Consider the following 14,709-nt stretch of genomic DNA (forward strand, 5'->3'; position numbering starts at 1 on the left):
ATAATAATTTATCCTTTTAGATTCACCTGAAATAACTCGACTCCCTGGCGATGAGGTTGTTGATGAAAATAACCCAGTGACAGTACAGTGTGAAGCTGAAGGATTTCCTCCACCTTCAATAAAATGGGTCAAACTACTAGGAAACAGAAATGTGGCAAATGGAACTTACTTGTTCTTACCAAGTGCTCAACGGTCAGATCACGGAAGATACAGATGTATAGCAACCAATGGTTTTGGTAGAGATGCCAGTGCAGATTTTAACATTAATGTGTATTGTAAGTGACAAATTTGTTTATGGTAATTATGTAAAGAACACCAGCGTGGTTGATGATGACTTCTTAACTTTCTAGAACATTATGGCTAAGTACCAGAATCGATTGCATCAGCTGACACTTTCATCAAATTGTTTCCGCAAAAAATTTAAATTAATCAGACACGTACACTTGGCTATAGTGATCATTCATGGTAAGCAAGATATCTTTGTTGTCGCTGTCATTGTTTCTAGTCTTGGAGGACAAGTATTGGTATTGTGTACAAGTTTTTATAAAAAGGGCAATGCAATGTTATCATGTTTTTGCTCAAAGAAAGAAATTAAAAGCTTATTTATCTTTGAACTAGATGCCCCAGTAATAAACAGGACTGCATCAAGCAAAAATGTTCCAGCGTGGGTTGGAGTTTCAACAAACTTGACATGTGTTGCTTATGGAAATCCAGCTCCTCGTTACATCTGGAGAAACTCTTCTGGTAAGGTTTCTGCCTCAGAAGAAAGTGGGATACTACAGGTGACGCCACAAGAAGATGGATTTGGACCATACACATGTACAGTGCAGAACAGTAAGGGAACTGACAATTTGGACATACGACTGGTGAAAGTAGGTAGGTTTCATAGAAACTGTGAAATGCACCATTCTTCAACCGTCTTTAAAATTTACTGTGGTAAAATGAAATCAAAGCAACTTTGATTTGAAAGATGTGATTCTGATGACTCTGGCCTTTTTTTAGATAGTAAGATCCTTACTCCTTTCATCCTGATTAATTATAATATTAAATTAATAGTTATGATGATCCCTTATTAATCGTAACTATTACGAAATTCTCAAATCTGATTGTTTATGATCAGCCCTGATTTCAACATTAATAGGACAGTTCGTAATTGAACCCCTTGTAATTGGACAATTGTCCCCTGTCATCAAGTCTGTGCTAGTTGTACTTGAATCATTTATCTTTTTCCAAAGCTATTAAAAAAAAATTAAAGAAAAGTTGAGCAGATTAAGGTTACGGTAGACCTTCACGGGTGTCCTTTGTGAAATGTTTTTTTAGAGTGCTTCCTTAGGCGCAACAGCCATAAACTATTAATACCTCTATTGAAAGGGTATGAAATGCACTTTCGAAGTAATATCTATAGTTTCTTTTTCACTTTATCCAATTGAAAGAAGAGCGAGGCCTGGGCAAGAACCTTGAGTGACAGATATCTCTCTGATCAAATTTATGAGTTATCCAATTTTAATGCAAAGAGCAGCCTTCTGGATAATGTCATTCACAAGGGGTTTATTGTCATAATCATGTGAGGCTTTTTTGATAATTATTTTGAGCAATTGCTTTCAAAAACTTGCAGAAAGGCCATTGCAGGAGTTCAATTAAAAAAAACCACAATCCCTCAAACACTACTTTAGTTTTACATCTTAGGAGTCCCCAGCTGCAGGCTGAATTTCAAGACAATCAGTTGAATTTTCATACCTTATCTATTCACTTAAAGAGGGTACATCCAGAGTTTTACAAACTTTTCATGCCTTTCGATCCACCACAAAACGCAGCTCAGTTGACAGTCATGAAATAAAGTGCTGTGTTACTGCACTACCACACGTATGCAATGCATGCCTATTTTTACGTTTTTCCTTTCCCACCAAAAAGTCCTTCCCAGGGAGTAAACCAACGACAATGGGTGAAAAAATTTGACGATGTTATGACAAACAATGCAACTTGAAATTCAAGACCACGGTTAATTTCCTGTGGAAAACACAACCAAATTCCTTGGCGTTGACAGTTTCTAATTGGCTTTTCCCGCCTTTGCTGACTGAGAAAGAGCCATCAAAAATATGTTTTTGTTAATAACTTTCAGTTTGTTTAACATTTTGGAGTGTTTTTTGGAAAAGTTAGTTTGTGTAGTATTAGTTACTATGAGATAAGACATAAATTGCATAAATTTCATCTGTGAAGGTCTACCTTGAGAGAGAGAGAGAGAGACTTTATTTTACGAGGGTAACAGGTGACAGTAAACACTGTCATTGTTTCGTATTTTGTTATAGTTACGATTAAAAAGTTATTGACAATATGACTTCTTCGTGCTTGAAATTTCAAATTACTTGCTCTATTAAACTTGCTGAATTATTCTCCACTTAGTCCTATTACCGTTATTAAGTATGTACAGATGAATAGATATAACCACCTCGTGGAAGCAGTGTATTAAAGTAAGGCTAGGAGCTGGTAAATTGAGGCAAGTAACAAAATACTGACCCCCTAATGACCCCCCTTCTGACCCCCTCTAAAATTCATGGGAAAGAAAAAGATTTAAGAAATAAATGGATAAATACTGTGGGGTATGTTGATTTAATTTGGAAGTAGCTTTAATTATTAGTGTTGTTTTTCTTAAAGATAATACTGATTATTTCAGCCTCAAATAATTAAGGTTGTTTTAGCATGTGATCAAGTTTTGCAGCGTTGTACCTTAGCATGTACATGTGTGTATTCATCCATGAGAATGAGCAGCAAGAATCTCCGGAGACATGCATATGACTCAACCTACAACATAAACACTCAAGGGATTAGCTTGAAGACAAAGCCAATGTTCAATGATCCATTGAAATTCTTTTTTTTTTCCGTTTTAGCAAAGCCAGTGGTGAGGCTGAATGTTGTGAGTCGTCAATCTAATTCTCTCTTTTTGAAATGGTCGCTATTGTCAGAAGGTCAAAGCAATGCCTTTATATTGTATTACACCTTACAGTACCGAACAGATGACAGTGATGCTTTGATAAAAAGAATCTCTCCAATTTCGCCGGAAACAACAACCTACCAATTGAATGATTTAAGGCCATTCACTGAATACATTGTTGAACTGTATGCAACCAATAAGCATTTCAGCAGTGAACCATCTCGTTTTACTGCAAGGACAACTGAAGCAGGTAAAACAATCATAATTATGCAATGTCATATTCACTAACTGCTCCATGGCACTTTACAATACTACAGTAACATGGTGTATAAAGAAAAACCCTTGTCCGAAAAGATGTCTTAATTTAGGAAAAAAAACTATTGTAGTATTTACAGTACATTGTCTTATTTCAAATGGCAATGCATTTCATAACATTGGAGCTATCACTGAGAATGTCTTAAACCATGCGATGGCCTCACTTGAGGTCTTTCCATATATACATAGGTCTTTTGATTAGAACAAGGAATAACAAGAAGATATTTGGAAGATATCTTGGGCAGTTATAGTTGTCATTAATTTTAAAGTATTTTTTAATGATAATTAATGCAAGTAGTCAGTGAATCATGCAATATATACATCTTATTTGATGGTGTAACATAACGTGCGCCAGATATTTTGTGAGTTGCGTAGCTTGTTTGTCCCTTTACTTCTGACTGTTATTTCCTTATTTAATTATTTCCTTGTTTTTTTTTGTTTATTTAATATTCATTTCCTCTTTTTATCATTGAATTTTAAAATACATAATTATTCCATGTTTCAATACATCTTTAAATAATATTATGCTAGTCATAGATTCCGGCCATGTTAATCATGCTCAGTGTTTTTTTTTTGTTTATTCTTAAGTAGGTGGTGGCCAACTCAAAGGCAATCGCTACTTTGGTCACCACACACATTTAATATAGTATTAGCTCTGTTTTTTAATGTTATTTAATTAACTAATGAAGAGATCTGTCATTGTTTTAATTTATATATGTGAACTTACAATGTAAATAGTTTGAAATTGAACTTAAACTTGAGTCGGGGAATTGAACCCCGGCCACATCGGTGGGAGGTAAGTGCTCTCGCCCCTGCTCCCTGCTGTCAAACACAAGACAATTTTACTCATTAGCGGGGGTTGTTTCAGAGCAGAAAGGATTAAAAGTGTAAGTTTTTATTTTAAAAAAGAGATACTCCAAAAGAGACTGAGGTACTGTCACACTTGAAGGGTCTTTTGCTTGTGTTTGGAGTGACCTGGCATTGTGTCAGCAAGTTTAAAACACAGGTCAGTGCTGTCAGTGTACACATCACTGTGCTACAGATATAATTAATGAACAACACCAAAAGTGTCTCCTATCTCTAATCACTCTACAAAGATGTTGTTTCAAGTCTAGGGAAAATGTTTGGCTTAGTTGTTCATCAGTGGAGCAAGGACCAGACAAATTTTCTACTGGTTGACTCTTGATCCATGACCTGTGTTTTAGACCAGTCTGTATTGGGTGAGGGTCAGCTGGCAGTGGGTAACTAATTTATATGATAAGCATCTTGAGGACCTGGCTTTGTGCATTTTTATCAAAGTTTATTCTGTTTGAAAGAAACTCATGATGTCTTTGCTTGCTAAATTTTCTCAGCACCAAGTCCTCCACGGAATATTGAACTGAATGCTATAAACGGCACGGCAATTCGTGTCACATGGGCAGCTCCTCTTACCGCCAATGGACCCCTGAAATCGTATACAGTTTTGTATGACAAAACAGAATACATTCCAACTGTTGGTGTGAAGACATTGACAGTCATGCCCAACATCACTGAAGTGACCATTGGTGGCCTTGTTCCATTTTATAATTACACCATCAAAGTCAGAGTCGAGAACAGTTTGACTGGAACAGAAAGCAAACCAGCAATGATTGCGACAAAGATGGCTGGTAAGTTTCATAAAACAAATTAATTTATTTTTAAGTACAGTTTATCTAGTTTGCTCTTGTTTCCCTGAAAACTAACGATGCACTTGGAGACCAAACATTTTTCGTTCAGTTACACCATGAAATATAGAGAGTGTCGACCAGGTAGCTTGCAAGTACAAAAGGTTGCAGGCCTCAAATTAACCCTCTCCCTCCTAAGAGTGACACTTCTAGATTTTACTCTAACGCCAGATGATTTTACTCGTTGATGGGGGCTTCCTTTGGGATGAAAGGGTCAAAAGGAAACTCTATTTTTGCAAAAGTTACATTCTTAGTGAGGAGTGCTGACATCAACTTGGGCCCCCTTCATTTGTGTTTTTGACACAGTGGTGAGAGCACTCTCCTCCCACCAATGTGTCCCAGGTTTGATTCTCAGACTCAGCATCATATGTGGGTTGAGTTTGTTGGTTCTCTACTATGCTCCGAGAGGACTTTTTCTTCGGGTACTCCGGTTTTCCATTCTCCTCAAAAACTAACATTTGACTTGACTTGCATTAATAATAATTGTTGATTTCAGTTTACAGTGTCCCCAATTAGTGCTCAAGTGCTAACCCTTACATACGAGGCCAACTCTAAAAAAAAGTGTTAAAGTAACTTATTATAAGGAAAGTGCCGCCTTTGTAATTAATTAATTAATGGTAAATGAAATGATGTTCTAGGATACAGAAAACCATTACAACTACTGAATGAAGGAGGTAGTTTCTAAAGAAACTGTGGTGCTGCGTCGGTGGGGAAGTAGTATACAAAAATTTGGTTTTATCAATGGAGTTGATAATGTAAATTGGCCACCGTACAGAGATTCTATCAAATTTTTGTACATTACAACTATTGTTTTCTCAATCAGAACTCTTGGTCATATACTTTGGTAGGGCTGAGGACTAAAAAAGCCATGCATATGCAGCGCCCAGCTTTGTGTGATGTTTCAATAGGGCTTAAATGAGGTATAAGAGCATCCCTATTATTAATTGCAACAAACAAGACAAAACTTTTTACGAAGGAGTGAAGTGATCCTCGAACTTAACTTAAAGATGGTGCCTACTATTGTTATTGCACATACGTTCTGCGCATCTTGAGATGCTTGGATTTCCTATCGGGGATCACACAGCTTCTTAATAAAAGAATATTGTTGCGAGGTTCAAAACTATGCAGAGAAAGCAGAACTTACCAAGTGCTCTTGGTATCCATAAAGAAAATTGGGGGTAACCATGCATTTTTCAGAGATAACTAAGCTTCAATTTGGAAAAGAACGCCATACATTGCTTTGTATTTTAAAGCTTTTTTACAGATATTGTTGATTAATTATCTTCGAAAAATGCACGGTTACCCCCAATTTTCATTTTGGATTTCAGTAACACTTGTTAAGATCTGCTTTTCTGGCATATTCATTAAACCATGCAAAAATACCTTAAAATACCTTTGAAATTGTTGGCACCGTTCTTAAGCACCGCTTGTGAAGTAAATGATTATCCAATGAAGGTAACACATAACTTAAGGCCCTTAGCATAACCCATGTCATAGTGAAAAAAGAATTAAACAATGCTGATCTAACATTTTAAACAACTGCATGCATGTTTATCTGAATAGTGATATTGTATTTTCTCCTTACATGTAGCTCCTAGCAAGCCATTTGGCTTTGAAGCCAAATTGAATGTGACAGGTGCCCACAGCGCAAGGTTAAAGTGGAGAAAACCTCGTAAATTGAATGGAAGAATAGTTCTTTTTAAAATCAAAATGCTTTGGAGGTATAAGAATATACAAGGAAACTACAAGGAAACTACACGAAAAATTCCTGCTAAAGTGACAACTAGAGAACGAAGAGGGAGATTTAGACGTGATGTGTTGGACTATGCTGTTCTTCAACTGGAACCTACCAGAGAAATTGAACTTAGAAGTATGCAACCATTTGCTTTCATATCTATATGGGTTTCTGAGGGAACTGGAGCTTTGAACACTGAAGTTTTTTGGAGCCCTTGGTCGAACAACTACACGGTCGAAACATCAGAAGGAGGTAATAAGTTGTCGATATAGTTAACTGAAGTGCTGCAGGCAAAAAGTGTTTTTTTTTTCATCTGTGCATTATTTTTTCATTTTGCAAAGTTGCTGCCAATTTCGAATTCTGCTGAACATAAATCAATTTATACAGATACTGCAAGCCATCCCATCCTGTGTGCTGAAATTCAAGGGGAAAAAAGCAAAAAAAAACAATTTTCCAATTTAATTTTATTTGTTTGAATTCCATTGTTCCTCTTGATACAAATTGGGAATAGTCAGGTCTTAAATACAGATAAATAATTTAATCCAGGAAACTTCAGCAGTTATTAATTTGGCAAAAATCAACAATTACAACATTTGCTGAAAATGGGGTGTTTGTTATTGCTTAATTTATTTTATTATTTTCGTGAGAGCTACAACTCAATTGGAGTCTTTGATTTAACAATCAGCTGTATTCATGTTTAAGCTCCAAGTGCCCCTCGGAACGTAGAGCTCAAGCAGGAAGATGATACATCTGTAAAAGTTACTTGGCTGCCACCGGAGTATCCCAATGGAATAATTCGGAAATACAGAATCATTTACAGAAACAATACTTTCAAAAACTACACAGCAGAAATCACAAAGGGGTTGAAGAATGTCACCCTGTTTTATATTCTTTCGGGACTTCGGAAGGATTCCAGCTACCAAATTAGTGTAAGTCTTTCTTCTATGTTTTGTTTTTCAAATATCCTAGCTGTTGTCATTTGCATTACTTCCCATCATTTCTCTCCCATTACTGTACCTGGTTTTTCTGTATGCCTATCTGCCTGTTCTCAAACTGACCCCTTCCCCACCCATTATTCAGATAATGGCAATATCACCACTGGAAACACTTTATCCCTGCTTCTTTTGTATGGTTGCCTCCAACCCTCTTCTTTTTTTTTTACCTTTATCCTTTCCAGTCTTTTCCAGATGATAGTTTAATTCGTAGTTGTGAAGAACATCTCCCCTCCATCAAAAATTGGCCAACAGTCGGCCGAGTGTTGTTGGTGGAGGGGAGATGTTCTTCACAAGTACCATCTACTTCATCAGGCAGGTCTAAGACACGGGTCATATTTCACAGGTCAAAACTAGAACTCCCTGCTCCACTGATAAAAAACTACTCCAAAGGTTTCCCCTAGATCTGAAACAACATTTTGTAGACTGATTAGAACTAGGAGACACTTTCGGTGTTGTTTATTCATCTGTAACACGGTGACATGTACACTGGCCTGTGATGCGTGACCTGTTTTTCAGACCCACCAGTTTTCATCTAACCTCTTTATCTCTGCTGATTCCTTGGTGCCTGCCTCCAATCATGTTCATGTTCTCGTGTTTTGTTTTCAGGTTCAAGCATTTACTAATTTTCCTGGGGAAGTGAGCCCTGTTGTCAGTCATGATATTGTAAAAACACCAGGTGAGATGTTTACAGGGTTTTGCACATGGAATGATCTACGAGACTAGTGAAACAAAATATGACTTACAATAATTTCAAACCAACATGTAGGAACTGGAGATCCCATATTCAGTAAAATATCTGCATTGTGTGCACAGTCCATGGTAATATTAATATTCCTATTAGTTTCCCCACAAACATCTCTATATATGAGTCCTTAATGTGTAATAGAATTGTTTTATGTCATCATGCATGAAGTGCTTACATGTTGCTGATCAGTTGACACAAATTTAGGGCTACTACGTGGTGTAAGCCTCACACAAAACATCCCAAGAGCTGTCTAAAAACTTTTGTTTACGCCTAATAAGAATAAAGAAAGTATCCTAAACATGCATAAAAGCTAACATTAGGCCTAACCAAAAGTTTTAAGACAGCTTTCCGACGTTTTGTGTGCTCTCGTTTTGTGCGAGGCTTGCACCACGTAGTAGCCAAATTTAGTGACTTGATCATGCTCACTGCAAGCACTCACCAAAGTTTGCTAAATGACATTAAATTGATGTGAAACAAATTGTCTCTGGTAATTAGGAGATGTGTTAGAGCAAAGTGGAGTTGATACTGGATCTCTCTATGGTGGAGTATTTGCTGGGATAATTGTCCTTGCTTTTGTGATTATCATCATTGCATTGGTAATAAGGTACAGTGAGTGGTTTTCTTTGGTAAAACAAGATTATTAATCACATATTTTTTTTCATGAAATATGAGAAGCCCTGTTTTTATTAAGGATGGTGCCTACTGTTGTTATTGCACATATGTTCTGTGCATCTCGAGATGCCTATGGGTAGTGGTTATTGAGACAGGAATATTTTTGCGTGTTTTAAAACTATGCAGAGAAAGCAGAACTTAGCAAATGCTCTTGGAATCCAAAAAAAAAATTTGGGGGTAACGGTGCATTTTTGAGACATAATTAAGCTTCAATTTGGAAAAGAACGCCATACATTGCTTTGTATTTTAATGCTTTTTACAAATATTGTTGATTAACTATCTTCGAAAAATGCGTGGTTACTCCCAAGTTTCTTTTTGGATTTCAATAACACTTGTTAAGTTCTGCTTTTCCTGCGTATTCAGTAAACCAGGCAAAAATACCTTTGAATTAGTAGGCACCATCCTTAACACATGCAGAAGATACTTCAGATATGATGACATCTGTGAAAATTTATGCCAGGTCGTTAAAAGTCATGTAAAAGCTATTCTCAAACTGTGATTGGGCAATTTTATAAAATTTGAACACTTTCTGCAGAAATCACAGAAAACAACGGGATTCCAGAGAACTCAATGGCAAGCAATATACAGTGGCCAACTCAAATGACAGTGGTATTGGAGATAAAGAATCATTGGACCGTGTTCCTGGAGTTAAATACATGCAAGGCGTGAGGCAAGGATCGGAAGGTTCGGAATCCTGGGTTTAGTTAGTGTGGAGAATATCACATTCATTCTTGCACCAGTTCACTTTATGAGGATCAATCTATTGTGGAGGGGCCAGATCAACATAACTCTGTTGGTCTTTTTTGTAAAAGAATTGATTTTGAGGCAGGCTATTACAGAACTGTAAAGAAGAAATTTTGAGGTGCACAAAATCAGAAGACATTCAATTAATCATGAAAAGAAAATATGAAACAGGTTTTTAATGAGCTGTGTTAACATTAAATAATGTTCGAAAACTCGTTAATAATTCATGAGCCTAATTAACAGCCTATCAAAACACCGATAAAATGTCACGTGTATAAACTTAATAACCTGATAAAAAACTCCTCGTTAGTATTCTTTAGTAATAAAGTTAGTATTTGTTAGTAATAAGGCATAGCTTGTTTTTCTTGTATGCTAATATTCACCTCTCACAGTTTGAACCATTGTTTTGAGTCCAGAGGGACATGCTCTTAGTGGAATGTTTTTGAAACCGTTCAAAAAACTTGCAGCACATATTTTATCGGGTCTAAAAATACTTGGCTATGCCTCGTGAATTTAAACCCCGATAAAACACTGCTGCTCGTTTTTTAAACATTACCTCATAAGACATAAAATAAATACAAATATTAAGAAGTAAAAAAATGATTGAGGAACCCTTTCGCTATTTAGTGCAGGTACTTAATTAAAGAGTTAAAAAGTAAATTATATTTCCGTTGGACCAACCTAAAGAGATGGATGTAATTCCATCTGATCATGGATGTTGTAAACTGCAGGTTGAAGATTGCAGGTTTAACTTGGTTGCAGCTCGTTGTTTCACCGTAGCTGAAACAACTTGAAACCCTTTACTAATGTTAACATTATAAGGCCTAAACTCTCTGCTTTAGAAAATGTTTAAACCTTAAAGTGGTACTACGACCAAAAAAACAATTCTTTTTTTTCTTTGGATTTCAAAACTATGTTAACTAAACAGTAACTGACCCAAGTTTTAAGTTCTGATTTTAAAGAGACACCTGTTTATTTTAACTGGAATTTTCTTATTTATTGGTCCGCCATTACTAACTTTCAAATCTTGAGAGAGCTGGGTCGAGGAGAAAATGACGTCAAAGACTCACTAGTTTAAGAGTGCAATGCGTGTGTACGCGGCCAAATTGATATGCAGCACAGGAGTTTTGGGATTTCAGACTTTTAAACCCGTGTTTTGCATATGTAATAAATTGCGTTTACACGCTGAAATTTTAAGCTAGTGGGTAAATGACGTCATTTTCTCTAGATCCAACCCTCTGAGGTCCAATCAGCCAATTTTGAACGTGAGTAATGGCGGACCGTGAAATCCAAAACTTACACTCAAAATAAACAGCCTTTGGATAAAACTCAAAGCTCAAAATTTTGCCAGTTAGGTGTTAAGCAAACACGCTTTCAGAATCTGAAGAAACAAGGAAATGATTTTTTGATCATAGTACCACTTTAAAGTTAGCACTTTTGTTAAGGTTTGGGTTGTTTCAGTTATGGTAAAAGAATGACCTGCAACCTGCAACCTTCACTTTACACCCTCCAATCTAATCACAGTGGCTGACTTTGAAAATTAATAATAGTAACAAAACGGGCAGGTACAAAACACAGGACTGAGGTCACAGGTCTTGCTCAGCTCACAGCTCTCTGTTTTACCAATACAGAAACAAACCTACACATTCATTAAAGCTAACCTTAGGCCTAAAAACTCTTGTTAAGGTCTAATTAGGCCTAAGGTTATCTTTAATGAATGTTTAGGTTTGTTTCTGTATTGGTAAAACAGAGACTTGTGTTTTGTACCTGGCGTAACAAAACAATGCAAATTGTTGTTCAGGAGACATGGATAGAAATCTCAGCCATTACATGTATTTTAGCAGTAAACTGTATTGTACTTAGTATTTATGACTGGAATTGCAAAAAAGTATCACAGGTTTTGTCGCCTTTAAGTGTGGACAATAATCATTCTTACCATTTTTTTTGATTCTAAGTAGTAACTTTTTTTGTCAGAAAAGAAAGTGTAGGTTTATAAATTTCTCTAATATTTTTAGCTTCCATATATGAACGAAGTAAAAAGGAGTGATACTACTGTAAATGAAGTTGACATGTGCAGCTTAGCATTAACTTACAATGACATGTTAGGCCTTGCTTAGTTTAAGAAATACATCTTTGTTTGATGGAAATAAAATTAACTGAATAATGAATGCAAAGCAATGTCAAGCCACACAATTAATTAAAGAAAGATCAGATTTTATAAGCCGGAATAGGGAGTTTAACTGCTTAAACTTATGACATTAAAGCAATAATTATTAAAAAACTTGAATTTTTCAGTGACTGATGCAATCTCTGAACATGGATAAACTGTCTCTCGTTTTTATGTTATTCTAAGATTGGGTCCTTCATTAATTTGACAAAAGGTTAAAGTGTTTTCCAAAAAAATGATCAGTTGATATGAGTGAATATAACCCGTTGCCCTGGAAGCTCTATTTTATTGGTCACTGGACACATCACAAGCCATTGAAACAGCATTAACCCGGTATTCTCACACACACTGGGAGCCATGTCAAGCCAAAACGCACAGCCCGACATTTATTTGATTATTTCGTAACAAAAGCTAACATTACAATGTAAAGCTGTAGATAATATGAAAGGAAACCTCGGTTCAATAACAGACCTACTGAAGGCCTAACAATTCAAGACCTAGAATCAGAATGAAAATCAGTAGAAAAGATGAGAAAACTCGCAATGAATGTAGCTAGAGGACCTGCTTAGGGCCTTGCAGTTACCTTCACATAACTTCACATAAGGGTGGGTGGGGTCATGCAATGGCGAACAGCAACAGAAAAACTGAGAGCATGCTAAACCATGTTACCATATTTACCCGTGTATCAGTCAATCCCGTGTATAAGTCGATCCTGTGTATAAGTCGATACAATTTCTTAATTTCTTTGTTAAATGTTCATGGGATACTAATCTTGTATTCTTCGATTTACACAAAAAATCATGGCCTCAAGCACTTAATAGTTTTGTGGTTCAGCAGTTGTTGTATATGCGGGCGTGTTGTCCTTGAGTTTCGAAAAAGTTCTTAGAAAATTGAACATGTAAACCTCAAACTAACCTATTTGGTTGTTCAAGGATAAAGGGTTTTAGAGGATAAGCATAACATCACAGAAGCAGGAGTCAGTCTTTGAAAATGACTTCAAAAACGATGCGAAATATGCAAGGTTTAAGTTAATTGGTCCTTGATTTATAATATCTCACATGACAAACAAAACGAAAAACTCATAAACCAAACAATATGAAGTTTGCAAGAGCATTTAAATCAGCGAGGTTTGTATAAAGAATAAAAAACAATCATTACCAACCAGCATTTTCAGGCAACGCGAGTGATGATGCTTGAACACAAACATGAGGTATTGTGCTAGGTAATACTAAGCAGTTGAACGACTGTGTTTTATTTGAAGAAACAGAAATGCCTTTTTGAGCTTTTCGCCTTTGGTACACAATCATTTCCAGTGTCTATTTCATATTAATGTTGTGCTAGTGAGTATCTTCAACATTAAGAGTTGGACAAATCCTTTTTCATTGCAACTGGAATTGCTTGCAATCATTTTCAAGTTTTTTGTCTGCTGCGTTCGTTATGCCCAAGACAACATTATTATGTTAATTTTGAATAAATTATTTACCAGCTGGAACATGGCTCTAAATCTTTGACCCGTGTATAAGTCGAGGGCGTTTTTTGGAGCTTCTTTTGAGGCCATAGAAGGTCGACTTATACACAGGTAAATACGTTACCTATGACCCCTCCACACATTTGCCTCCAGACTCTCTTCTTTCTCTCTTCTTTCGTTTCTCAGCCAGCAGAAAACAACACTTAATGCTAAACTTAACCCATTCATTCCTCCAGTCAGAGATAATTAATCAGCAATACTTGTAAAAAGCTTTAGAATACAAAGCAGTGTATGACATTCTTTTCCAAATTGAAGCTTACTTATCTCTGAAAAATGCATGGTTACACCCAATTTTCTTTTTGGATATGAAGAGCACTTGCTTACTTCTGCATAGTTTTAAACTCCACAAAAATGTCCTTGTCTTAGTAAGCATCACGCATAGGAATCCTGAGTGTCTTGAGATGCACAGAATGTGTGCACAGTAACAATAGTAAAATAGGCACCATCCTAAAGGGGACACTTCGTGTTAGATATCAAAATTGGGTTTGCATCTAATCGTGTGCATTACTTGACATAAGTGCATCTCATGGCCAGAGCAAAGTATATCTTAGTACCAGTATAAATTTTAAGCCATAGGTTAGTAAGGGTTGTTTCAACCTGTGATGTGATCTATGACCTCTAAAAAACCTTGCCATGCTAAACAAATGTTGTCAACAAATAAATTTCATTGTCAAATGGTGTTTTACAAGGAGAATAAACATGAACATAAGGAGGTGCACAAAGATTACTAGTAAAGTTAACCAGCAAGGTGTAAATTTAAATTAAAGGAGTCTTTTTTGTGCTGTATTCTCAACAAATAAAAAGTTTGATTCTAAATGATGATTCAAGGTGTTCATTGGAGAGCAATCCACTTGCAAGAAATTCTGAAGCATGGAAAACGATGCACACTAAGCTCAGGTGACTGTGAGAGCTAAACATTGCATGGTGACACCGAGTACCTGTTATAAGTTTTTAAAAAATTATTGAATAACAACAACAGTTAAGTTATGATCAGAAATGAAAATCTCATAAACCACATGGACTACTAAAATGAAAAGGTTACGTGACGTGAATGATTTTAGTGCTGTCACACAAAGAAACGACTCATGGTTTTTCTTTCTTCACTTTTGCATTTGCCATTTTGTTTTGAACTTCATGTCTTGCCCTTCTTGTCTTTTCACATTTCGTTTCTATTTT

The 14,709-nt window shown here is 36.1% G+C and overlaps 1 protein-coding gene across 1 annotated transcript in view; it reads left to right on the forward strand.

The window, feature by feature from the left end:
- Nucleotides 1–14,709, forward strand: part of LOC138022903 (receptor-type tyrosine-protein phosphatase S-like) — a 44,957-nt gene that overhangs the window by 11,852 nt on the left and 18,396 nt on the right. The window contains exons 5-13 of the mRNA XM_068869915.1: nucleotides 21–275; nucleotides 619–876; nucleotides 2,886–3,179; nucleotides 4,597–4,890; nucleotides 6,539–6,934; nucleotides 7,385–7,611; nucleotides 8,284–8,353; nucleotides 8,918–9,026; nucleotides 9,630–9,778. Coding sequence (XP_068726016.1) covers nucleotides 21–275; nucleotides 619–876; nucleotides 2,886–3,179; nucleotides 4,597–4,890; nucleotides 6,539–6,934; nucleotides 7,385–7,611; nucleotides 8,284–8,353; nucleotides 8,918–9,026; nucleotides 9,630–9,778 — 2,052 coding nt within the window. The remainder of the gene's footprint in view (nucleotides 1–20; nucleotides 276–618; nucleotides 877–2,885; nucleotides 3,180–4,596; nucleotides 4,891–6,538; nucleotides 6,935–7,384; nucleotides 7,612–8,283; nucleotides 8,354–8,917; nucleotides 9,027–9,629; nucleotides 9,779–14,709) is intronic.

The sequence above is a fragment of the Montipora capricornis genome, chromosome 11 (genome assembly GCF_036669925.1).
Source record: "Montipora capricornis isolate CH-2021 chromosome 11, ASM3666992v2, whole genome shotgun sequence".
In the NCBI taxonomy this organism is placed as follows: domain Eukaryota; kingdom Metazoa; phylum Cnidaria; class Anthozoa; order Scleractinia; family Acroporidae; genus Montipora; species Montipora capricornis.